The 24,884-nt window shown below is 43.0% G+C and overlaps 2 protein-coding genes across 7 annotated transcripts in view; one reads left to right on the forward strand and one right to left on the reverse strand.

Moving 5' to 3' along the window:
• The window catches only part of LOC105456563 (protocadherin-15), a 111,169-nt gene that overhangs the window by 58,210 nt on the left and 28,075 nt on the right, over positions 1-24,884 (reverse strand). The window lies entirely within an intron of this gene.
• The window catches only part of LOC105456561 (uncharacterized protein C15orf61 homolog), a 79,825-nt gene that overhangs the window by 52,865 nt on the left and 2,076 nt on the right, over positions 1-24,884 (forward strand). For 2 of the 6 annotated variants that reach the window (XM_011700699.1, XM_011700700.1), the window contains exon 2: positions 24,023-24,174. In XM_011700699.1, the coding sequence (XP_011699001.1) occupies positions 24,052-24,174 (123 nt within the window). In that variant the 5' untranslated portion in view covers positions 24,023-24,051. The other 4 variants (XM_011700695.1, XM_011700697.1, XM_011700696.1 and 1 more) reach the window with 4 other exon arrangements.

The raw sequence follows: 24,884 nt of genomic DNA on the forward strand, positions 1-24,884 counted from the left end.
ATATATATATATATATATTGATATATAATAAATCTTCGCTAATTACGTATCACTATTTTTAACGTGTCCTTCTGCTAAATTCCTTTATCTCTCGGCAAGATCAGGGCAAAACTAATTTAATGATAAATTAGAGACTGCATTAGTAATTAGCGCCAAAGCGACGCGCGCGATTATGGTCAAACATTTTGCTGAAGCACGAGTTTACGTTACATCGGGCTCATCTCGCTTACGGTACCGCGGAACAGGACGGGAAATCGTGATGCGCGTAATAATCATCTCGCGTTGCCATCTGGGACGCGGCAGCTCGCGCTCGCGGCTCCAGACAAACGTTACATGGAAAATTGCTCATCATCGTGTTTTACCGCTGGATCATCGTTCATTGCCTGTGCCTTTTTTTACGTGGTCCCGTGACCCGATCTTACATTCGCGGAGCTTAGACAGCTCAGGCTTCAGAAAAACGTTAACAGGTACATTAAAAGGAGTGCAAAAAGCCCTGTTTATTTGATACATATTTTAAACAAATAATTTTATTTTAAAAAATAATAAAACATAAGTGGCAATATGATCAAAGATGAAGTTTTTTTTGCCACTTATTAAACAGATTGTACATAGCGATAAGCAAAATTATTCAAGCAATTAAGAGTCTTTCCCTCTTTCGTAGGAAGAATTTCGCTAAAAATGTACGAAACGCTTGATAAACTTTACGCACACTTTTAATTTATTTTATATACAAAAGTATTGAAAAAAACCGATTAAACTTTATCAACCAGCATATTTTCATAACTATTATAGATAAAGATTTATCGTCGAAAACCGTGAGCGCAATGAGCATGAAGGGAGAGGCGTGTAATTCAACATTTCCGCGGGGCGCACGGATGCCCGAGGCCAAGCGGCGACTAGGCGGAAATATAGCCGCAATAAAAGGCCTAATGCATCGCGCGCGAGAAGAGGTACGTTTACAGCCGGGACTCTCGCTAACGTCACACCTAAGCGCCTTGCGCCAGGGAGGTGCAGCACGCCGCGGAGGACGGTGGTGCCTATGTTCCGTACTCCGGGAAGGCCCCGAAATGAACCCGGCGGCAGGATGCGGATGTGCGCGCTGATTTATACGATATAAAGCTCCGAGAAAATACACGGGGGCTACGCGAGGCGGGAAGGGTGAGAAGGGGGAGGGGAGGGACGCGAAACCGTGCGAAATTGCAGGTGCAACGGCCGCGCTGTGCCGCACGATGCGCACGCATGCACGTGCGTGTGATCGTCTCTTATAAAATATTTTATAACACACGTTGTAAATATTACTTTATACTAGTCTACGCGAACGTATTAAACGAATGGAGATGACGAATTTGACGAACGAACGGGCCGGCGAACGAACGTCCCGGCTGCTCGCCGCAAAACGCGTTCCGGAAGTCGAAACTGTAACGCTTTCCGCTTGCCAGTAGGAGATACGCTCAGTTTTGTATAAAATTACGCAAAGTTCGTGAATTAATATACCTTCGTAACTTATAACATACTGTGTAAGAAAGAATGAACTTTTCATACACAATAATTTTTATAAATTTGAATACCTTATAAGACTGATCTTCTTTGTCCTCTTTCGCTGTTTTTACATTTAGAATTGAAATGATCGTGCTATTATACGTACAAAGTTAAGTAGAAACTTGAAGCGGAAAATTCATCTCCAAAAGTAAAGAACTAATCTTTTAAATAACGGGGCTGTGCGTCCGTGATCGCAGTTTTTATTTTAAAAGATCACGTTCGACGTTAAAGTGAAATTGAACAACTGCATGTAACGCTGAACGCCACGGTGAAAGCGCGATCCTTTGACAACGCATTTACAATTCCTATTCGCGTACTTGTCGTCGGCTCACGCAGAACCGATCACTCGTGTGCGGTTTCTTCTCTGTTTTTTTTTCTTGTCGTGGCTTGCGGTAGAGCGCAGAATCGACGGTAGCGGAACGAGAACGGCAAGTTTTCCTGAAATTCTCGCGCGGTACTGATCGCGCCGATCGGCAGGCCAGGCGCAGGGATTAGCATTGAATGCAATAACTTATCAAAGCTCGGAAACACGGCGAAGCCGCGCGTTCGATGCATCTTGATTAATAACAGGGAAGCCTGTAGCGAGCTGCTACCTTCGTACGCCATCGCCGTGCGCCACGGTTGCGCGATAAATTACGGCGCGGGAACAGAAACCACGGGGGGAAACGCAACCTCTCCGAGGAAAATTGCGTTTCGAATCGGAGTTGTCATTCAATATGCCCGATAAACGCAAATTTGCATTCTGCGCACGATGCTTTTTCTCATTAATTTTTTGGAGAACGACGAGTTGCCCCACAATCACCGTACGATTTTTTTAATAGCGTAACTCCTAAAGATTAATTCCGGTCACGAAACGCCCATGGGTGCGTTTAAAAGTAAAAAATTACATAACTTATTATCATTTTACTCTTCAAAATTTTTACGTTTAGGGAAAAACCAAAATTGCACGTTTTTAACAAATCAAGGGAAAAATAAGCTGTCACATTTTTTCGTAATGATTTAAATTTTTATATTTTCAATACTAATAAAATCAACTGAAGAATATAATTGTAAACGTTATCTCGCGCTACGCCTTGTTTTATCTGGCAGCTGGCGTCCACCGACGTTTGCAGCAAAATCCGCAATTAATAGCGGACGCTTTAACGGGCCGTTAACAAAGTACCGGTGCACGTTGGCGAGCAAAGTGCTCGGCTGGTGAAAAGTCGAGCTCGTAGTCGGTCGAGCGACCGTGGATGAGGTCGCAGGAGCAGCGCGGCGGAGCAGCGCGGCGCACATTGTTGGTCGCTCCATTGCGAACCGACGACGCGACGCGACGTGCGTGCCCTGGTCTGGAGCTCGCAATTACCTTACGCTCGTGTGCGCGTACACACACAAGCGTTTATCGAGCTATCGTTGTGCAAATACCGCGAGAAAAATGCCCCGAGAGAAATGAAGGGAGAGAGAAAAGAAGAGAAGAGAGAGAAAAGAAGAGAGAACCGCGTCTAATTGTAGTTGCACGCGATACGCCGCGACTTCTTTGACAAACGGACGAATTAGGCGGAATAAAGAGTGGAATCGCAATTCCTAGGCTCTCCAGTTGAATGTCGCATGCTAATACAATTCTGTTTTTCCCCTTCTTGTAAATTTCCTTTTACCGCGCTTGCGCGGGAAATTAATGGCGCGTTAGCGTACGGCCGCGTATCCGTCGTAGACACGTTCGCATGTGCGATTCGAATCCGACGATTTTACAGGCGATCCGATAACACCACGTCGGCATCGTGGTCTCGCTATACGGTAAGATAATTGGTAATTAACGTACGTATACAAGCCGTAACCGTGCGACGTAATGAGCAGCGAGGCGCGCGGGCAATTCGCAATTGTAAATAATAACTGATGCCGATGCGGGCGGGACCGGGAAGAACGAAGGGGAGAACATTGCGGGGAGGGCATCGCGAACGATATGCCAATTTGATATCTCGAATCGGCGCTCGTTGGAGACACAAGGGATATCACGAGACTGTGGGGATCTTACGAAACACATCCCGTTCTGTGTACTGTATACATATACATTCGTATTATTTTATTAATTTACCGACAATGCAATTCTAATTAAAATAAAAAATATAATATATGCAGACAGAAATCGTATATTGTATTTTGAGATGAGCAAAAGAAAGGAGAAACGCAGCGCTGTGTAAAAAACTACAGATGTATTCTTGTATCTTTGTAAATATTTTTGATGGGCATTTTATAATCTGCTGAATATAAATAATATCGTGGGTGGGATACATCCAGAAATTTTACTGCGAGTAAATTTCTCCGCGAGTTTACGCAAATCTCAAGGGGGATTTGCCTCCATTTAGACTTAAGGAACTGCCGTCGCATCTTCACCTCCGCGGAAATAAACGGAAAAAAATAAGGCACTCAATTTCGCGCAACCGATATCCGAGCCACGTTCGTTCTGCTCGCGAGAATGGAGCATTACGACCCATAAAGCGCCCCGCGCGACGGTGACGGCGACGTATACGCGTGATCCTTCCGTACGATAAACCCGGCAGCTCGTCTCCCTTCTCCTTCTGGCGTCCGAGATAGCCAATATCCAGGGAGCACAGGGATCCCGGCAGAGAGAGGATCGTGCAGGTTTCCTTCTCCCGTCGATCGCGCGGCTCCAATGATCGGAATAAATACACGACGTTCGGCCCCGGTTGCCTATCGTCTACAAGTAACAATTTGGTGCGTGGCGCAGGAACAACGAACGGCTATGCCGTATCCCCTCGCCTTAGGAAGATCGAGATTACTCCTTCGGAAATTCACTCGAACGTGTTCCAATCGGGGCGATGTAACCGCGTCGGAGAACGGACGTCGTTTCTACCGTAAAGCTAAACCGAGCAAACGGAATTTGACGATCTACATATATGTAAGAATCTTGTGAAATGCGGACTGCAAGAAAAAATTAGAAGCACTCAATTTTATTCAAGATAACGTTTATATATATGTATTAAAGTAAATAATAGCAATCAGTTTTTTATTTTATGTATATACATATATATAAAATAAAAAACTGCTTGCTATTATCTAATTCAATTTTTAAAAAGTTTTATATCGATCTTGATAACAATAGAGGCTGATATTAAAAAATGTTAATGTTACAGTCGTTGAATATTTCGGTTAGCGATTTAATCTTCAAATTAAAATCTTCATTAAACGAATAACACGTACCTTAACATACTCGTTTTTTTTCCTTTCTGATACAGAAAAGCGATAGTACTTCGTGCGCGCAAGAGTCACGCAAGAGCACGTGGGACCGCAGATGACTTTCCCATAAAGATTGGCAAGCTACGAAGCCGCTCGCAGAGAGAACTAGTTTACAGATGCAGTTTTTTCGCGGACTGTTATGTTTGCGTCGCTGGAACGCCGAGCATTGCGTCGCGAGAATCCACGAGATCGGTAGCGATGGGAGAACCGGATCGGTCGGTGAATCGGATTAAAATGCCAATTCGAGTCCCGAGGAAAGCTTAGGCGACCGGCAGCGGCGATTGGCTCTTCGACGCAGAATGAATCGAAGCGCATGCCAATAAACGAATTTTAAATTTCCCGATCCCGCTATTCGTCCGCTGTTAGGTAGGTATGTCAAAATCACTCGTAGACCGAATTGGAATCTATAACGTTCTTTTTACGAATGCGTTGTAAAGTGAGCATCGTGCACAATCCCGCATCTTTCTTTCCGCCGTGCGGAACGTTCGAATGCATTCGGCGGCAAAAGCCGACGTTTCTAAATCGGCGGATAGCGTGCCGCTTACGCGTTCGTGCGTGCCGACCGGTTCGACGGAACGCGCGAACACGCGTGTGAACGTCGGCGATCATGCATAATGCGCAACGGATGCCCACGGTTTTGTTTTATAACAAGTAATCAAATCGTAATTTCAGACCTTAACGGGGATTTTAACGAAAATTTTAGTAGAGAATTTAATTTGCATTGCGGTTTTGTTAACCGAGTTTAACCGATTTTAATGTACATCGGGGGGAAAAATGAAGGACGACTAATTAAGAGTGCTAATTTAGTGTTTGTTAATAAAGGATCGTTTTGCAAAAATTGAAAAACATGAAAATGTTCCATATGTTAATTGCGCGGGAATGAAACCGCCGCCCCGGATAATCGCAATCGAGAATCGCGCGTTTGCCATTCGACACGCACCGGCCTGTAAATCGGTTTAATTCGCGTGTGACTCGATACAATGTCTCGGACACGAGTTTCCGGACGGAATGGCACCCCCTCGGCGCCTCCCTTCGGCAGAATGAATCCGCCGGTGCAATAGACTCCGGCGGATAGAGGCAGCTAAGCGAGAAGAGGGAGGCCCGAGAGAATAATCGCGCGCAATTACAGTACGCGCGCGGCGATCGCGTCGATAATCATTCGGAGATGAGATCGCCCGGTAAGAGATGCGCATCGCGAACTCGGCCGCGTACGGGGAATATTTTATTCGGACGCGAGCCGTGTAATTATTCCCGCGTAGGAAGAGAGAGAGAGAAAAAAAATTTCGCGCGGCGCATCTCTTCTCCGCAGAGATGCCCTCTCCCGATGCCTCTTCGCGTTCCGCGGTTATAATCGCCCGCGTGATATCGCGGACAAATTGAATGTCCCGAGCCAAGATTACAATTTTTACACGGGCCATTTTACAATGAAATTAATCACAATTAATTACAATTACCTTACAAGGGTCATTTTACAATGACATTTTATCGCGACGGATCTCTCACGACTATTTGAAGTAGTTTCAGGAGAGGGGGAGAGAAGTTATTATCACGGAATTTTCTTGTACCAATAACTCGATATCTTTAGAAACTTGTAATTTAATCTTGCGAATTCTCGGAATTTTAATAAAGTCCGTTTTAAATCAAATCTCTCTAAATCAATGCTTTCGCAAAGCGAAAGAAACTCGACGACCGCGCGTGTTTTAAATTAATTTAGATTGATACTCGCGTCGATTGCACATCGTATGCATGACCTTCGAACAATTTCCATTAATTTTCATTAATTTACGATGTAAGAGAAAACATCACGGTGGGAACGATATCGCGTTTGAAGATCCTACGGCCTTCACGTAGGCGGAAGTCAATTCAGACGGTCTCAATATATTTTAATTAATTTGACGAGTCATTCGAGGATCAGGCCACTGTATTACGCATCACGACTCCGCAAGCGATTCCGAAACGCATTTTGTTGAGAGACGCGCGGATAATTATTCCCACAAATCAATTCTATATCCTTTGTCACGCTCAACACTCAAGATCCTCGAGACTTTTGAAATCCGCATGGCACGTTCCTAATTCTTTGAATTAATCGACGTCGGACGTGAACGATCGTCAGCCTGTCGCTTCCGTCCGGCACGACCCGCTCGAAGTTGCGCCGTCACGGGGCAGATTCGAAGGCGATAATCACAGCCGCGCTCATCACATCCCCGACTTCCGCGTCTTCTTCGCGGCAGCCGTGGCGCGATCGGAGATCTCCCGGAGATCTTTGCGATTTAACGGGCTCTTTCTCTCCCTTCCCCCCCCCCTCTCTCTCTCTTTCTCGTGGTTCATTCAAGTCAATCGTCTCGTTGCCATCGATCTTCGGCGTGCCCGACCGCGGGCGAAGGCGCGCATAACGGTCGGCGGCCGCGAGCGAAGGCGACCGCGGGCTTAGCGAGCAGCATGCTCTTCCCGGCGGGAGCGCAATTAAATGATCGATTTATGGTTCCCGCCAATCGTTACACACCGGATATCTGTCCAGGCCAAGCCCGGGCTCGCTAATGACGTAGGTACGAAGGTATTGGGATCGTCGCGTGCTTACGCCCGGCTGTATGCACCTTCGGCGTCGCTTCCGAGAAAAAGAGAGAGAGAGTACCTGCTAGATAACCCTCTTACGCCGCTTTAGGTACGTACTCATATGCGATACGCATAGCCCGTAGAACGGATACCAGCTGCGCGTTTATTAACGACCACCACCGCGCCGCGTCACGTCCGAGAGCATGTACACGCGGACACGCGAGTACGCGTGAACGTGTCTATTGTGCGCCCACCGCCGATTGCTTCGCTTCGTCCTCCGTACGTATATAGACGCGTAGAGCTGAACAATTCTACCTATACTATCCCTCGCAATCGTTTGCAAACTATAAAATCCGAAGACCGGTTTGCACCTGTTAGGTTAGTCTAGAATACACTTTCGGCTGAAGAATTTATCCGGATCGTGAATTTGAATTATCTTGAATATTATTGGTTCTCTTCGTTTCGCTCGAGATTAAAGTCTCGGCCTAACGTTACACGTAAGTTATGTTTAAAAATATAAACAATAGTAAGTTGAACTAGACCGTGTGAGTAAATGTCACAAATAAATTTTAAAAACGCCTTCTAGTCGAGGTTGAAGCTTGGTGCCTAACAATATTTTTATATATAAATTCTAAATTTATTATTCGCAACCCAATTAAATATTTAATTGTGATCTCACTATTTTAGCTTCAGATTAGCTGCCTTCCATTATGATACAAGTCGACACAAGCATTATTCCGTCTTTGTTGTCATTGAATGTTGAAAAGAGACAGAATGATGCTTGTGTCACTAAATGGAAGGCACCCCTTATAATTGCGTTGCAAGTCCAGTCATTCGGGGGCAGTTTGAAAAACTGAATAATGGATTTAGAATTCTTATATATTAAGAAATAATGTTACAAGATCCAACCTCGACCGTAGGAGGCGCTCTTAAAATTTATTTGTGATATTCACGTTTAAAAAGTTGCTTGATGTCGTCATTAGAGTCATAGGTCAACGAAGAGCAGCCATGTGCGAGGATATATTGCGAGTTCAAATAATAATTAATTTCAAGATTTACTCACGTGAGCGGCACAGCTAAAACTATTCTTACTATATTATTCGTGATCAGTACAAAATAAATATTTGTAAAAACATTCCGAAGTAAGTACATCATTAGAATAATTTGCAACAGCCAATTTTAATATTTCAATTACACGTTAGAGTTAATTACTTGTATTTGAATATACAAATCGTATGATGTAATTATATTGCCCAATTTCACGATCAGCCGTCGCGGCCGCGTTGGAAGTTGAAATTAACCAAGTCACTGGATCGCGAACGTGTGATTTGCATTTTGCGCGCGACTTACGTTTTTATTACGGTCGCTCGCCTTCGCGGCCCGCGTTGCACGACTATTGTGGAAGGCTGGTGGATGCTGCGGATACAAAACTTCCGCGCGCAGCAAATGAGAGCGATACTCCGCGGTTCACCAAGTTGCATAGTTACGTACGCGTGCCCGTCTATCGATGGGCATCGGCGGTGCCTACCGATTCGTGGCGCGCTCGTCTTACGCCGCGAAAACCGGATTGTGAGATCCAATACTTACGAGCGAGCTCGGCTAATGAGAAACCCCCTTTTACAAGATGTCTTCTCCGTGCAAGCTGCTCCCCCGAGAGAGAGAAAGAGAGAGAATCCGCCGGCTCTCCTACCAAGAACATAATTCACGAAAAGAGGATCGCCGCTTATTAGCCGCGGGCTCGAAACATCCTGCGAATCGCTCTGGTATGTATATTTTGAGTACGAGCATAAAGTAGGCTATTAGGAGGGCGGTTTTATAATTACGGATGTAGGAAATTTTTAAATAATTGTGCGTTTCGCTCGAAATTAGATATTCCTTGCAGAATAGTGAGATTTTATTCGTCTCAAAACCGTCTTAAATGAAACAGTGACTGAAAATCTAAGGAATTAATGGGTAATTTTTGAGAATGAAATTTCTTTTTGGCCGTAAATATGATATCTTATCAATCTATAAACATATCATATTTTACAGCTTATTATTTTTAATATAAAAATATACTTTGTTATAGAATTTCATAAAAATATTATTTAACATATGCTTGAAATTTAATTTTAAACTGTAATCGTTGATTATATCCAGCGACTTGCAATGTCACTCATTCATTCATTGTTACATGAGCAGGTATTTATCTTGTGTACTAATCCGTAGCCTATAGATGGAAAATTCCTCTCGTTCTTTTAAATTCTACTAACAAGAATAAGCTCTGCTACAATTGATATTTTGTTTACATTTATAGAGCTCAGTAAATCCTGTATATATCGTATTCTATCTTGCTTAAATATGCATTTTACCCGTAAGTGTTAAATATATTCAGAAAGCTTTAGAGAAACAATTGCCCTTTAGTAACAATTGCCTGGTGCACGACTCTTGTGATAGTACAGCCTCCCGCGATAAAGTCGTCGTCACGTCACGCCGCGTGACACGCAGTTTCCTCGGGCGTATGTAGGTACACACGCTGAAGGGAAGCGGGAAATAGTCTCGCCGCAAACGCGACCTACCTTTCCATTTTCTTTAAAGTCACCGTCGAACGCCAGCGTGGAACGCGCGGCAAACCAGTTTCAAACGAAGTATGCACTAATTCGTACGATACGCGTCTCCCAATATGCACTTCGCCGTCTTGCGCGACCGTGGAAATAATCGTTGTGAACATTTCGTTGTGGAGTCTGACCGAAAAAATGGAAATTATTATTACGAACGAATAATATATTTAATTTTAAAAGAATAGGTTTACAATTGCAGAAAAAAATATCATTATTATTATTATTTATATTATTATTAAGAAGAGAGAGAGAGAAAGTTTCTTTTGTCTTTAATTTAAATTAAGTAAAGCAATATCCTAATATAATTATTATATAAATATTTACTTAATTAAAGATATTGTTAGTATACGATTTAATTATATTAAATTAAATAAATAGTGTAATGCACAATATGACGAAAGCGATTGCTCGGCTACTTTCTTGAAGTCAATACTACATTAATCGAGATTTTCATGTATTCTCGCTACGACTTTCTATATAATCATTTTCCGTAAATGAGTTTAAGCTTCCGCATCTGCCAATCAGACAGCTGTTGGTATCCACGAGTCCTATTGTTCTTTTTGCAACTCTCACGAAATTACGCGACTGACCTGAATTCGCGTTCAAACTTGCGTTTAATCATGATGAAACTTGCGTCGTAATGAAACGCCTCGAATGCAATGAACCACCACTGTGCCACGGTACCGAACATAACAGATTGCTCGCGACGTCGCACACACACACAATTTAGAACGTTTCACAAGAAGATATTTATAAATTGAATAAATTGTCGAGAAGTTACAATGAACCTACACCCGTAAAGAAAGCTGTTTTCGTTACTGCAATCTCATTGCATTGTAAATTAAAGTATAATTTTTCATCAAACAATACCTTAAATATAAATGATGAAAATAACAGTAAATTTGACCGAAAAGACGTATAAAAAAAAACTGTCTGCAGTGCAGTGAGGCGACGAGATCAATGGTCAGGTAAATTACTGCGAAACATACCTGACATATTTTCGAGTACAAAAAAATGATCCTAATACTTTTGCGCAATTTTCACAACGGTCGTAATCGCCCTTGAGAAGCGCGGAGAGGGACCTCGAAGTTATAAAGATTCCCTGGCGAATTTGCTTTGCGGCGGACCCTGTGGGGCACCACAAGCTCGGCGATTAAGCGCAATTACGCTTCCTCCGACTATCTCCCGGCGGGGCAGCCGTTTTCGTCGTCGGGGCGAGGATACGGCACGGTGTAACCGCGGGTTTATGTGGCCTCGTTCGTTCGGTGCGCGGCGCAACGCGGCGGGATCCGACATAAAGGGAAGATTTTGCTCGCGCGATGGATCTCTTCGTTTTTCCTCGTGTTTATCCCCCTCCCGCCCCTTCTTTCTCTCGGCGGACCGAGAAACCGGCGGAAATCGTCCGGACGGACGAAAGCATCACGGTTTCCGTTTAGCGTCGTATGCGAGAGAAGAAGAGCCGCGCCTCGCGGCTTCTCTTCAAACAAAATCTCATCGTGGAAACCGATGAGCGACATCGGCGATAATCCAATATCGGGGATTGAATCTCTCTCTCTCTCTCTCTCTCTTTCTCTTATCTCAAGCCGGCTAGCTGTTTTGCCAATAACGGGAAGCGCTTGACGGCGAGACAAAAGCGGGGACATACCTGTCTCCTCTTTCCCGGGTCTCAATCTGAATTGGTCGCGCTTGAACGCGCGAAACGACAATGGCCTGAGGGTTACCCCTTTTTCTCACGACTACCGCTGTATATTTTTCACTTAGCCGATCGATAGTCGATCATTAGAGCCTCGTGAAGAATGCGAAGACCGTTCTACGGCGAGGACTCAGCCGTCACGTAGACGCGCTCTTTCGCACCTCCAGATTACAGTCTCCTCGCGGAGACGTAAGAAACGAACAGAGCGTAAAAAGTACTACTTTAAATTGCATGTAAAAGTCTAAAAATAGTATAAATCAACAAATCGACTTCCGCAATGAAGTCCACTGTGTTCGATAGAAAGACGTTGCATGATGGAGTCGAATTTTTAGAAATGCAGGGCATCATAAAAAAAATCAAATTGTGGAGTTTATTCTTTGACTAAATTTCACCCTTCGCTAATTCAGTATTTTTTATACAAAGAAAGTCTTTTAAAGATCTTAAAAATTCTTTTGGCGATTCTCGTCACGGTGTTGCTTTAAATTATATCGATACAATGGCGAAAGTCCCTCTTATCGAAACGAGCGTCACGCCCGGCAATTCCGTCCGTAGAAGTGAGAACCGCAAATTTCTCGCAAAGATCAAAACCTATAGCCTTAAAAACCGCGGATGAGCGCCACTCTCCGAATCGCGGTACCGCGACGGACGCTCTCGCGGTCGTAAAGTTCCACGCGTCGTGTGCGAGCGTGCGAGCGGTTACCGATTCGCCGCGGTTTGCAGATCGCGTGGACGGGACCTGCGACCGCAACTTCGACGGATCTTTCACGGCGAAAAGAGCCGGGATCAACGACATCGTCTCGCGCCTCAAACTTCACGACGCAAACCTGACCGGCATCCTTGAATCGATATCGAGTCGTTACATACAATTAAATCCTCCGTCCGACCCAATGTATATAAGATGATTTAAACGGAATTCTGTTAACTCATAGTAAACTACGCTTACTCGTATCTTGATAGCGGAAGCAACTGAAAGCATCCCGACGATTCATCTTTCTTCTCTTTGCCTCATCTGTTCTAAAGATATATAACTCCGTTTGCTGGTTAATAATTAAAAGTCGTCATTGTCAACGCGTACAACGTGCATCGCGATATTACTCGTAAGCGCGAGCTTCGTATAATAAAAGTTGGAGAGGAGAGTCCTTCGCTACGCAAGGCGTGAGTCACTCTCGTTTCGTACCACCTACATCGCGCGTCGTCGAAGATAAGGCGCCGGCCTCCGCGACTCGTTCGCGAGGCGTACGCCCGTTCATCCTTGATTTGAAGCCCAAAGATGAAAGCCACGCATTACACGCGATGATCTCTCGACAAGATAAGAGATGCATCCCATTCTTTAGAGCGTCATACATCCCCTCATGATGTATGCGTTTCGCCGGTGGGTGTCCAAGAGTGCTCTCTCCACGGTAATACGCCCTGCCAACGGAAGACAGTCAGAACTCGAGGCTATCGTGGAAGATTGCAGTCTTTATTAGCCGCGGAATAACCGACATTTTGCGAGTTTCCTTTTTTCGACCGGCCGGACAAAGCGGAGAGAAGTCCCGCGGCAATTCTACGGCTTCCAAGCAACAGCGTAGAATCCACAAAAATGCATAAATAACTCTACTTGTCTTTGTTACTCTCTCTCTCTCTCTCTCTTTCTCTTCAAACCTTTTCCTCCGTACTTACTTTAGACTTTCATTTATTTATCCCGCACATGTGAAAAACGGACAATTTATTCGCCCGTGGATTATCTGCGGCATATTTATCTGCAGGACGTGTGTCGATTCGTTGGAATTCTATATCGTCAATTTATGTCACGAGAGCTCAAGAGGTCGGAGATAATAATGGGGGAATGTCACTCCGCCAGAAATGGCATCAAATTTAATGACGCGGCGCGTGCATTTACGAATGGGGGAGACGACAAAATATTTCGCGCATTATGCGGAATGTTAAATGGCGCCAACGTTGCTGAATTTTTGCGAATGTAAGCGCAACTTTGTGTGCTGCAATTAACTTTAGTTCGATAATTCGGATTCATATTTACCATCTCCGCCGTGTTTACCAATCAATTTTGCAACAAAGCCGTTTTTAAATCAAACGCTGCACGGGAGGCGAATCGATACTCGTCTCGATCCGAGGCAAAAGCCGCACGCAGATGTATTGTCGAGACGACAATGCGATTGTTATCGGCATTCGACATATACCAAACGCAATCAATGTCGGGTCAATAGGATATCAACGTGTGTGTACGACTAAACCGTTCCCTTCGTTTTGGAATATGTATGACACGCGTTCCCGTTCGTATCCCGTGCCCTGCGGGAAGGGCCGATTCGCGAACGAAATTAACTAGAGATGGCACTGAAATCATAGAAAATGACCGCTCTAACAAGTAAACTATTTCAAACATATTAAAGTAGAGGCCTACAGGAGCCAACACGGATGTTGGTGTGTGATAATTTTTTTACAATATCGAATCAACACGTAAACTGCGTGCCTCATATTCGATATTTTTCGCAATAAATTTTTTACAAGTTCGGGGGAGGGGATTCTTATAGATGAACATTAGCATCAAAGAGATTAAATCGTTAATCGATTTAATTATTAGAAGTGATTCCGACTTCATGTCCAATGAACTGTTTCAAGACCAACGAATATGCAGCGCGCAGTTTGCGTGAGGATGGATATCGTAAAAATTAAATTACGTGTTGGTTGGATATTGTAAAAAAATTATCACACACCAACATTAACATATGTTGGTTTCTATAGGCTTCTATCTTGATATGTTTGATTTACTCTCGGCAGCCAATTGCTCTAAATTATTTAAACTATTTCAAGTGTCAGACGCCGATTTATTTCATACGCTTTGGATTTTGATTCAAGATACCAAAAAATGATTTTTCGTGTAAAAATTAATTGCTCAATATTAATCGTAGCGATATTTTATTTTTGTAATAATGGAATAAAATACTTACATGTCTCTTAATTGAAACCAAGCAATTTTTATTTAAAACATTTTTGGGTAAAATGCGTTATTTTTGAAGTATTTTACTCTATTATTATATAAAAATGAGATACCGTGTATAAGCGCTACGATTAATATTGAGCAAATAGTTTTTGCATGAAAAATTATCTTTTGGTATCTCGAATCAAAATCCAAAGTATAAAATAAATTGGCATCTGACACTTGAAATAGTTTACTTGTAAGGAGAATGCATATTTCTTTAGTTTCTTTTTTTTAGCTTTAGGCATCTTTATTCTTTAATTTCCATTGAGAAACTATACAATATCGCTAATTACGTTTCGTGTTTTGCATTTTCGTGTATTTTTACTGTTTTAATTTTGAATGCTTAATTCTCCTTAGAGCGATTTGTCTACAGTTCTCCATAGGGAACTCCTTTAAGTGCACCACTCGCGAATACTCCGACGTACATTCAATGTAAAATTCCTCCGAAACACATCGGGTCCGGACGTTTTCTTAAAATTGTGAGAAAGCGACGAGATAAAAATGCAAAACGTCATTTGCTTGCTTCTGTGATAGCCGCAGACGGTTATCCGTTTACGGCGCGAATATATCACGACGGACGCTCCCACGCGAGCTAGCGCGAGACCAACCACGAGGCGCGCTCGGGCCTCCGACGAGTCCCGTGAGATATAACGAGACGACGGGCCTCTCGATATCGATAAAATGATAATTCCGCCCGTTCGTCGACCGGAAGACGGCGGCGCGCCGCGCCGCGTCGCGCCGGTTGGCGAGGCACCGTGAGAGAAAGAGCCCACGACTTCTTCGCCGTGGTTCTTTTCGAGAGGGTAACACTTGAGGAACGGTACACAGCCGAAGGGTAACGCTCGCTCCCACCGCCGCCGCCGCCGATGCGAAAAAGAGAAACCGGCAGGGTACGAGGATCGGGCGAGAGGCCGCAGAGAAATCTGAATCTGCCTACTGTTCTCTTATTGGATCCCGGGCTCTCCGACCGCGAACCGCATCGGCACAGCACACCGCAAACGCCAGCAAAAAACGGGCTTTGCGCGCCCGCGGACGCGCTGCAGACGCGGCGCGCGGCGAATCGCCATTAAGTCCTCGGCGAGAAACTTCATTATGCAAACGTGCAGTTTCTGTATCCTCCGACTCTGTGTTCTCGCCACTTATCCGAAGGAAAGAGCCTCCCTTAATTACGATATCGCACAACGATGATGCGTATTTCTACAAAAAGACTTTTGCCGTTGAAAAAGAATTATTGGATTCTAACTCTCTGCCGCGTGCGTTTTTTTTTATAACCGGATGCGAGAGATAAGTAAAGGTGCACATTTCATATTTCTGCTGCATCATTAAACGTGCCAAGTTACAACTGTCTCTTTTCGACATAATTAACGTAGAAAAAGAAAATGCATCAACGCTAGTATGTCATAAATTTAATAATGAGAAATATATACCTGAATTAGAATTACAGTAATTCTTGACTCATCTTTTTTTGGTAATTCATAATTCAATCATCTCCGAAATGCAGGCGCCGTATTAGACACATTTATTATTCACGTACAGAATCAACATACGTGACTATAGATTTACAATGAATTGCACACAAATCCTGAGAAGAAAAAATCCGGCGTTATCCGTTCGCATCGTGTTCAGTCACAACGATCGGAATCGCGCGGCCGGCCGAACCCCTCGACAAATTAACTCCATGCAGCCGGAAGGCATGTTTTGGATTATGGTAATACAGCTCGCTCGATTTCGAATCGGGCAACTGTTAAATCACCGCGAGTAATCACGAACGAAATTTTAATTTATAGTCGTTAGATAATAATAAATGAGTTTAAGGCGAGCCGCGAGCTGTCTCGCACAGAAAAGAACCGATTGAGAGAAAGTGCAAACAACAACGTCGCCCTAAACCGTGAGAAACGGTTCAGCTAAATTAAAATCCGGACTTCAGTTCGGAGAAATTTATCTTACTTCCGCAATGCACTTGGGCATATTACTCTGGTAAATGCATTTGCGTTTAATGCGATTTGATGAATAGAATTCACTAAAGATTTAAAAAACTCAAACTCGAACGCGCCAAAGCGTATTGGATTAGCTCGCGTTTTTGCACATCTCCCGATTCTTTAATTACTGATCCTTTTTATCCGTTGAAAAACTTCGTATTCACGGATTACAATTAGAAAATATTGTCCGGCTAATTTATCACGCACGTAGATGTGCGAAGGAACGGATCGGGTATCCTACGATGTGTTTACGCGTAGAGAGACGTACGCCCAATGCCGAGGGATCCCGTTAGGCCGTCGTATATGCGTTCATCCGCGACTGGAAAAAATCCGCGTGATTACACGTGCGCGCACGTATAATGAAGGTGCGGGCATCGTCGTCGTCGTCGTCGTCGTCGTCCGAGACGCGACGGCGACGCGGACGCGACAGGACGCGGCGCGCGCGCGAGAAACGGCCGTTATATCGTTTATCTCGCGGAAATCGTAGGATTCGCGCGCGTCGAAATAGCCAACGCACACCGTTGGTCCCGTTCCGTCCTGTCCCATGCGTGTCCCGTGCGTGTAAACGCATGTGTGCTGACGTCGCGTATCTTTACGCCTGCGATCCACGCGTCGTGCGGGACACGTATACATAGGTATAACGTAGATGCGGGTCGCGTGCGCAAGACGTGCGTGCGCTAGAGTATGAATATCGTATTGGCAGTTTCAGAGGAGATAGTTGACGAGGAAGCGACGGGCAAATTGTATTATACCGTATTATGTACGGCATTATCGTTACATGAGAGAGAGATCATTTAAAATACACTATACCAAAGAGAGTTTGGACGTCCACGCCGTGGGACGGGATAAAAAATTTATTCCGCTTTGACATACGATTATTGCAGTAAGGAATTTCGCTCGCACTTCCTCGTCATCGTCGCAAATACGTGGATTGAATAGCAGTTCACGTCAAAGGTGTCAAATACATAATTATATATACAGGGTGTTTTAAATGTAATAAGCCTCTCCAAAAGTTATGGAAGGCAAACTAACGAGGGATAGAGACTTTTGACTTTTCTGGGGAATACATTATTCAAACGGGAAAGAGGTAGTGGTTTCAATAACACAAATATTTTATTTCTTTTATTATATGTGCGAAATATAGTTCCTACAAAAATTCTTTTATATTTAATTTCTTTTCATATATTTTCTCTTTACAAATATAAATCTTTATACCGTTATAAATCTTAATATTGTTTTTGTCAAATCACTCAAAATTTCTTAAAATTTGTTAAAAATTAAAATATTTTTTTAAATATCCCGAATAGGTATGGAATTCCACAGCCACGGGAGCTCTGAGTGTGAAAACCCTCCATAAGGAATAATCTCCGTCTCTACTAACGACAGTTAAAGTAACGGCTAATGAAGCTTTTTAAACTTTGGATTTCTTTAAAGATTCCCAGACGACGATTCCTTAGAGCTTTGCGCAAAAAAATTCCCGCCGGATCCGAGGTTAACTCTAGGACCCGACTGCGATTTCATCCCCCTCGAGAGTTAAGTTAGTTAGCGACACGTTTTTGCACCTTTGAAACGTCCGGTATGCGAACGTGAATATATTATATTAACATTCCGCCCGTCCTCGCGAACGCGTCGCCTGATAATGAATCTCGGTGGAGAAAAGCCGCGCTGCGTGCCTTTATGACGTTCTAGTCGATTAAGCGCGATGTAATCGCAGCTGCCCGCCGCGGGCAGACGCGCGCTTCCTGCGTGTCTCTCGCGCGCACGCTCGCGTCGCGCGTCGGCCGGATTGCGGCGACGGCGACGTAATCCAATTTGATGGTGACGGCGTCTTCGCGCGCGCGGATCCTCGTCCGCTCGGCGTCGTCCTTTTTCCCCTGCGCCGTTATGTCACCGTCAATATTGCCGCTCGAGAGCTACTCGATATTTCTGCATCTGAATATTTATCGCCACGACACGTGGGACGCAGCATGGAAACTCAATTAGACATGGGATTATTATTTCAGAATCTTCGCTATAAATTTTTTTTTACAAAAATACGCGAATTTCTAGATGGAATTCTAGCACACGCGTTAATTCGCTGTTCGACAATGGGAATATCGAAAAAAAAAACTGTTAGATTTAAGCATATCCCCTCCCCCTCCCCCCGCCGTCGTCGCTCGCGCACGTTAATGGCACGTAGCGCGGCTATAATAAACATATGTGGATGTTAATGAAATACGGTCGTAATTTATAGGGTGCTGTATAAGTCGCGACGGTATGCGAAAACGATGCTAGGCGTGGCAACCGGAGGTGCGGGCACAGAGTGATCGTGAACGGGAATCCTGAGCGCGGGGAGTGATAAGACTCGCCGCGCGGGCGCGGAATAGTCCGGATTTCGCGCGCGTGTATTTCGCCGGCGTTATACGGCCACCGGGATGTGGCATTTCATTTGAAAACAGAACGAAAGCGACGTCTCTCGCGATGACGATGCTATCGTCCGCAAGAGGTAAGGTTTTCACTTAAAGTGGCTCTATCACCAGTTTTACGTAACGATACCGCGCTTACCGCGGCTCGGAATTACGAGTACTCGGGATTTTCTTTACGACGCGAAAGAGGGCTGATAACGTTTTTACAGTTTGAATTCTTAAATATTCATAGCGCGTTATATACATATATTGAAGTGGTCGTTTTGTTGAATCAATAACGAAGTAAGAACGTCGTCGAGAAAAGAAAGAAAATGGAGCAGTGGACGCGCGAAATATTCTAAAAACGCGATACTCTCGTGAAATAATTATTCCCTTGGCACAGTTTCACTGGCTGTGTATCAAAAATCCCCGATGAAAATGATACGTTATGCACCTACAAAAGCACGATGCATAAAGGGGTACATCAAAGATAACGATTCACAATACCGGCCGAATCATATAACGGGCGACGAGGGAAAGATCGCGAAGATTATTATGCGAAGCGCCCGCGTTCTCCAGGTTCGCCATTCTACCAGCCGTCCCGAAACAACAACTAAATGAACGAGATTTATCATTTGTTAATGTCACCGTTGATAGTCGAGAGAACACCGGCCGCTGTTAACTGGGTCGTGACTGCGAGGCGAGCGCGCGTTACTCCAAATTGGCCAGCTAAACGTGTCACGCGTAAATCGCGGGCGGCGATAGGACACGATAAATCACAACACCCCGGCGGAAGTTGCAACGCCGGGCATTGTCAGGCATGCTCCGACCTTCAAATGCACGCGCGACTGCAATCTGCGTAACTAGTTCATTCCGAATCGATATCTGCCGACGATGGCAGAGGAGCAACGTCGGAGATTACTTTCGTTGAGGAAATGAGAAGAGAGCAAGCCTCGCGCGCGCGTAAATGGTGAAATTATTACGCAGAACGTACAGTAGGAGGGCCCTTTGAGTAAAACTCGTCGAGAGTAATCGTAATCTTATTTCTAAACTTGGTCGATGGATTATAGAAATAAGCGAGGGGTCAATCACTATGGGAATCAGTGTATGTTTCTTTGGGAATATATTGCTAATATTGCTAATATTGTAATACAATACTACATAGCAATATTTCGAGCAATACCTGGCAATATTGTGCAATAGATGGCAGTACGTGAGATAATAGATGGCAATATTACTGACAATACGAAAGCAATACAAAAGTAATAAAGTGTGTTGTATTGCTATAATTAGCAATCTTTTTTTTTTTGTAGTGGTTGACCCCTCGGAAATAAGTTTCGAGAAAAGTACCTGCAAGTACTTACACAGAAATAAATCTCGAGAAAAGTAGCTACAAGCATCTACGCTTATAGAATGGATAAATAAAGAAGTCATAACATTAAGAATTTTCTTTTAGAATTTACTCTGAAAATCATACGATCGTAGGACAACATGGCATTTCGAAGAATTATGTGAATCACATAATTCTTTGAATTATGTGATTTTCTGATAAATTTTATCATACTTATTCTATATTTTATTGTTTAGATATTAATAAATCAGAGACAATCATATAAAATTCTTTAAAATGTTGTCCTACGATTACATGATTTTCAAGAAATTCTAAGAGAAAATATTTTCTCCGTGTAATTAAAGTTTAGGAAAAAGTTTTCTCGGATACTACTCTCTTTTTAAACATAAAGTAATGTAAAGTACTTCAGCAAGAATCAAAAGATATCAAAGTATTTTATTATTCTCGCGGTAAAAAGAAGCACTTTTTCTTATCGTTCATTATCTATGATTTACGACCGTGCTTATCAAAGTGTCGTATCGAAATCGTTTTGCCGCTCTTAAAGAGAAGAGTGCCTCTCGACGACCGATGTAAACACCGACAGGACGAGAAAAAGAATCCGCGGAGACGGGGGATGAGGGAACGAGATGTACCGCAAGTTCGTCGAGAATGATAGCCCGTCAAGGTTGCTGCTTGACAGTCTGACCTCATGCCACGAGGCCGCGGCGGTATATTTACCACCTGGAAGTGCTTATAGGGGTTTCTCTCATCCGCGTTTCCTAATGGTCTATTATTGGACGGTCTATTGAAGGGAATTGCGCTTTAGTGAGGACCCGCCGCGCCTGTCGCGCGAAAATTATGGGATAGTATAACAATGGTACATAAAACGCACGGCAACAAATTAACTTGAGCCGTCGTAACGTTGACTCGCGTTTTAATCTTTTCAAATACAAATTACACAGTAATTAAAATGTAAAAGAATCCTTCAAACGCAAGAAGCTGAACCACGCTCGCGCATTCCGTCGAATCGCAATTAATGTCCATGGCTTAAAGTATTCTAAGTAAAAGAAAGTTTTAATTAATATATAATACTTTATTTTGATTTTCACATTGTTTCTTAAAAAAATAATATGTACATATAAACGTACATAGCCAGGATTTTGTTAGAAGAAGGAAGGGGTCAAATTAGAGTTAAAACTTTGGAACTCCGGGAGGGAGAGTGGATAGTCGAGTGGTACTATTAGACTTATTTTGTTTTACAATATTATTTTTAATTAATTACTGGTAGGTAAATCACAAAGTCACATATATTTAATTTACTAATTTACTTTATTCTTCTCTTGAAATTTTAAACTGACTCATTAAACTGGAGAAACTTAAATTTATAACATTAGCTGTCTTGGATTCTCAAAAAAACTTTCCATACAATTTCCTCCGATTCATTCTTCTTTTCTAAAATTAATCTCGCGCCAAGATTTGTATAGTTGGCGGGCATTTGAATTTTGAAATTACTTTATTATACTGTAAATATGTAATTTTTGTAATTAATTTTGTTCTTCTTTGAGATTTGGGAAGGGCAGTTTCATCTGCCCTGCCCCCTCAGCTACGTCCATGTATATAAATGTTACGATGGGAAAAATAATCATGTAATTGTTCAAATAAATAACTTTCTAGCACTTTACGCTCACTTCGATTTCAATCTTCCATACGAATAATACACGAAAGATCCAAAGTAGATTAAACACGGAGAAAACCTTTCAAAGAGACCGCCATACGGAATCGATACTGAACGACGACGGCGCTCGTGACGGCTTTCGTGTTCACGCAGATTATGTAACCACTAGGCACATGCTGCGTAATACTTTGTCTTCGTCTCTATTTTTATCCAGTCGCAGAAGAAAATAATTATATGCGTTGCATTCGTTCGAGAACGCGCGCGCGCGTTAAATCGAGTGTCGGTATTTGTGACGTTTATACCAAGTAAAGTACCAGCTCAGGAGTCTTCAAGCAAGCGGCGTCGACTGCAGCCCAATGACTGCAGCCATCTGTTCGCCAGCACGAAGATCTCGCGCACGCGTGAAAGAGTGAGCATATACCAGTGGTATAGGTACGGCAGATTTTAAAATATTAACCAGAATCTCTGAAAAATCTTACAATTAGCAAGACTTTCGCTCACTTTCGTAATTCTTGCTTACTGCACAGACATTTATTAGCGATAATCGCAGAATTATTAACATCGAAGGAAGATAAGACAAGAGCTTAGTTACAAACGTATATTACCTCTCATTTGATTGATATCGATAACGGAAGTAGTAATTAGATACTGCGAACGCGCCTGCACAACTTTAAATTGACTTTGCGATCCTTCGAATGCTAGTGTAACAATAATAGGAAGAATTAGATCAGACGGTTATCGTCCCATCGTAATTCGCAACGCGAATAAGAGAGCGAGATTCAATCTGCTATACGATTCCCGATTGTCTGGCTATTATCGGCCAGTAGAAAGTATCCACTTTCTATCGCTACTTATAGAATAAGTGTGCGAAGATCTCGATTGCATTTTGCCGAACAACGTTCCGCGATGCGACCAGTATTTCTTTATTTCGCTATATAAGAGACACGCAATTGTTGATAAAAATTGACGATATGAAAACCGTACTTTTTCAAACGACGAATGCGCGACGCGTCGAGCGCATCAACGGGTAAGTAATCCGACTTCGCACAATTACGACACCATCGCTCATGGTATTCCTGGAACTTTGTGGACTACCTCGATGAAGCAATCAGAACCGCATATCAGCGGCGAATTCACCGCACTGCGCTGATGTGCAAAAGTACGTTGACGCGCGCGCGCCATCAATTACGTTGTTACTCATTCCGCACTGACGCGAACACGCGTAAAAGACAGAAACGTTAACGCTTACACCGCGGGACACACGATCGCGCGCACCTCCACCGTGCGATCGTACTGAACCTCGTTAACCTTGACATTTCGAGCGACTCTCCTGCGCGCTGCGTTTATTTTAGAAAGGCAGAACGCGCGGCGACACGTACCGTGACGAATTCCTAGCCGGCGGGTCGATAAGCGATACTATTGAGTATACGATGTGATTACTTCTATCATCGTCTATTTATGCGCGGACTCTCCTGGAAGGCGTCGCCGCCTCTCTTCAACCGCATAGCCTTAGACTGACGCGAGTGGCTGTTTTCTTTCGATGACAACAATTTTACTCATTCTTCCTCATAACTTCTTTATCCTTCGCGTTAAATTGTTCGATACTTCTATTAAAGTAATATTACTAAAGAAAATAAAATTTTTGAATTTTTAACTCAATTTTTATAAAGCTTAATTATATAACTAAATCTCTCTTTACATTTAATGGTGTAAAAATCATTGAGACCTTCACAACTGTATTTATAGAAAAATATTGTAAAAATTCTTTTCTTTTAGACTTCTGATATAATTTTTAATTGTTGTCACAGCCCTCATAATGTTGATAATGTTAATAAAAATATTTTATCGAATTCTTTCTTATAACATTAATTACTTTCAAATATTTACAATTATTAAATTTAATAAGTTTCTTATAATAAACCCCGTAATTATAGTACTCGATAAATATACGCTTTCATATACACATTAATTCGCTTTTATTTATCTATGATCTTTAATTAAAAAGAATACTTACTTTAATGAATCTAATAAAATAAATTTTTGTAAAATTTTCAGATCAACATAGATCGCGCAGAAGGATTGAAATGCAATCACGCATAATCGTCCACTCGCACATCGTACGGAAAGCACTGTTCACCACGAGATATGCTAATCTGTGGACGAAGATATTCCAGAAGAAGAAGAAGAAGAAACCGTTGGCGTCAGAGGTTAGTGTGCCTCTCAGTTTCTCATGAATTAATTCGGCCGCTCCCCTAATTATCTCACGCGTCGTGTACAAGCGTGTGTGTTTTTTTTATCGATTCGAAGGAGATCTTTTCTCACCGCGCGGGCACCGTGCGCACTTTCCCCGGACATTTTCTTACGTAACAATACACGCTCGTGTTACACTTCGTGTCTCCATTCCCGCGGCCCCGCGCGATCGCGCGGCCGTGATAAAACTCGCGAAATCTTCCCAGTCGAACAGGCCCCCGTGAATTCATCGTTTCGAACATATTGTATATCGCCACCGAGTGACTGCACAAATTGCAGATTATATTCTCCGAACGTTCTCACCGCGTCTTGCGAATCAGATTTGCGGTGTAAGCTCTACCCGGAGAGGCGGCAACTCGATTTATACTTTTATTTCTATTTTTATTTTTCTAAATGTATATGGAAAGATTGCTAATTCTCGCGGTTTTAACTCAGCATTCTTTTGCCCGTAAGATCGACATGCAGTTCACTTGGACAGGTATTTATTACGTAGATATAATCTCTTCGCGTTCCATGTTATTATACTTATTTAAAAGTTGTTTTAATCTGTGCCGCAATAGAAACTTTTGTAACAAAACTGTTACGTAATTTCATAAATTCAAATTTTCACAGAGTATCCATTGCAATTCGTTCTCTCCTTCTTCTTTTTTTCAAACATCGGATAATT

This window comes from Wasmannia auropunctata, unplaced genomic scaffold, assembly GCF_000956235.1.
Source record: "Wasmannia auropunctata unplaced genomic scaffold, wasmannia.A_1.0 LD335634.1, whole genome shotgun sequence".
Taxonomy (NCBI): domain Eukaryota; kingdom Metazoa; phylum Arthropoda; class Insecta; order Hymenoptera; family Formicidae; genus Wasmannia; species Wasmannia auropunctata.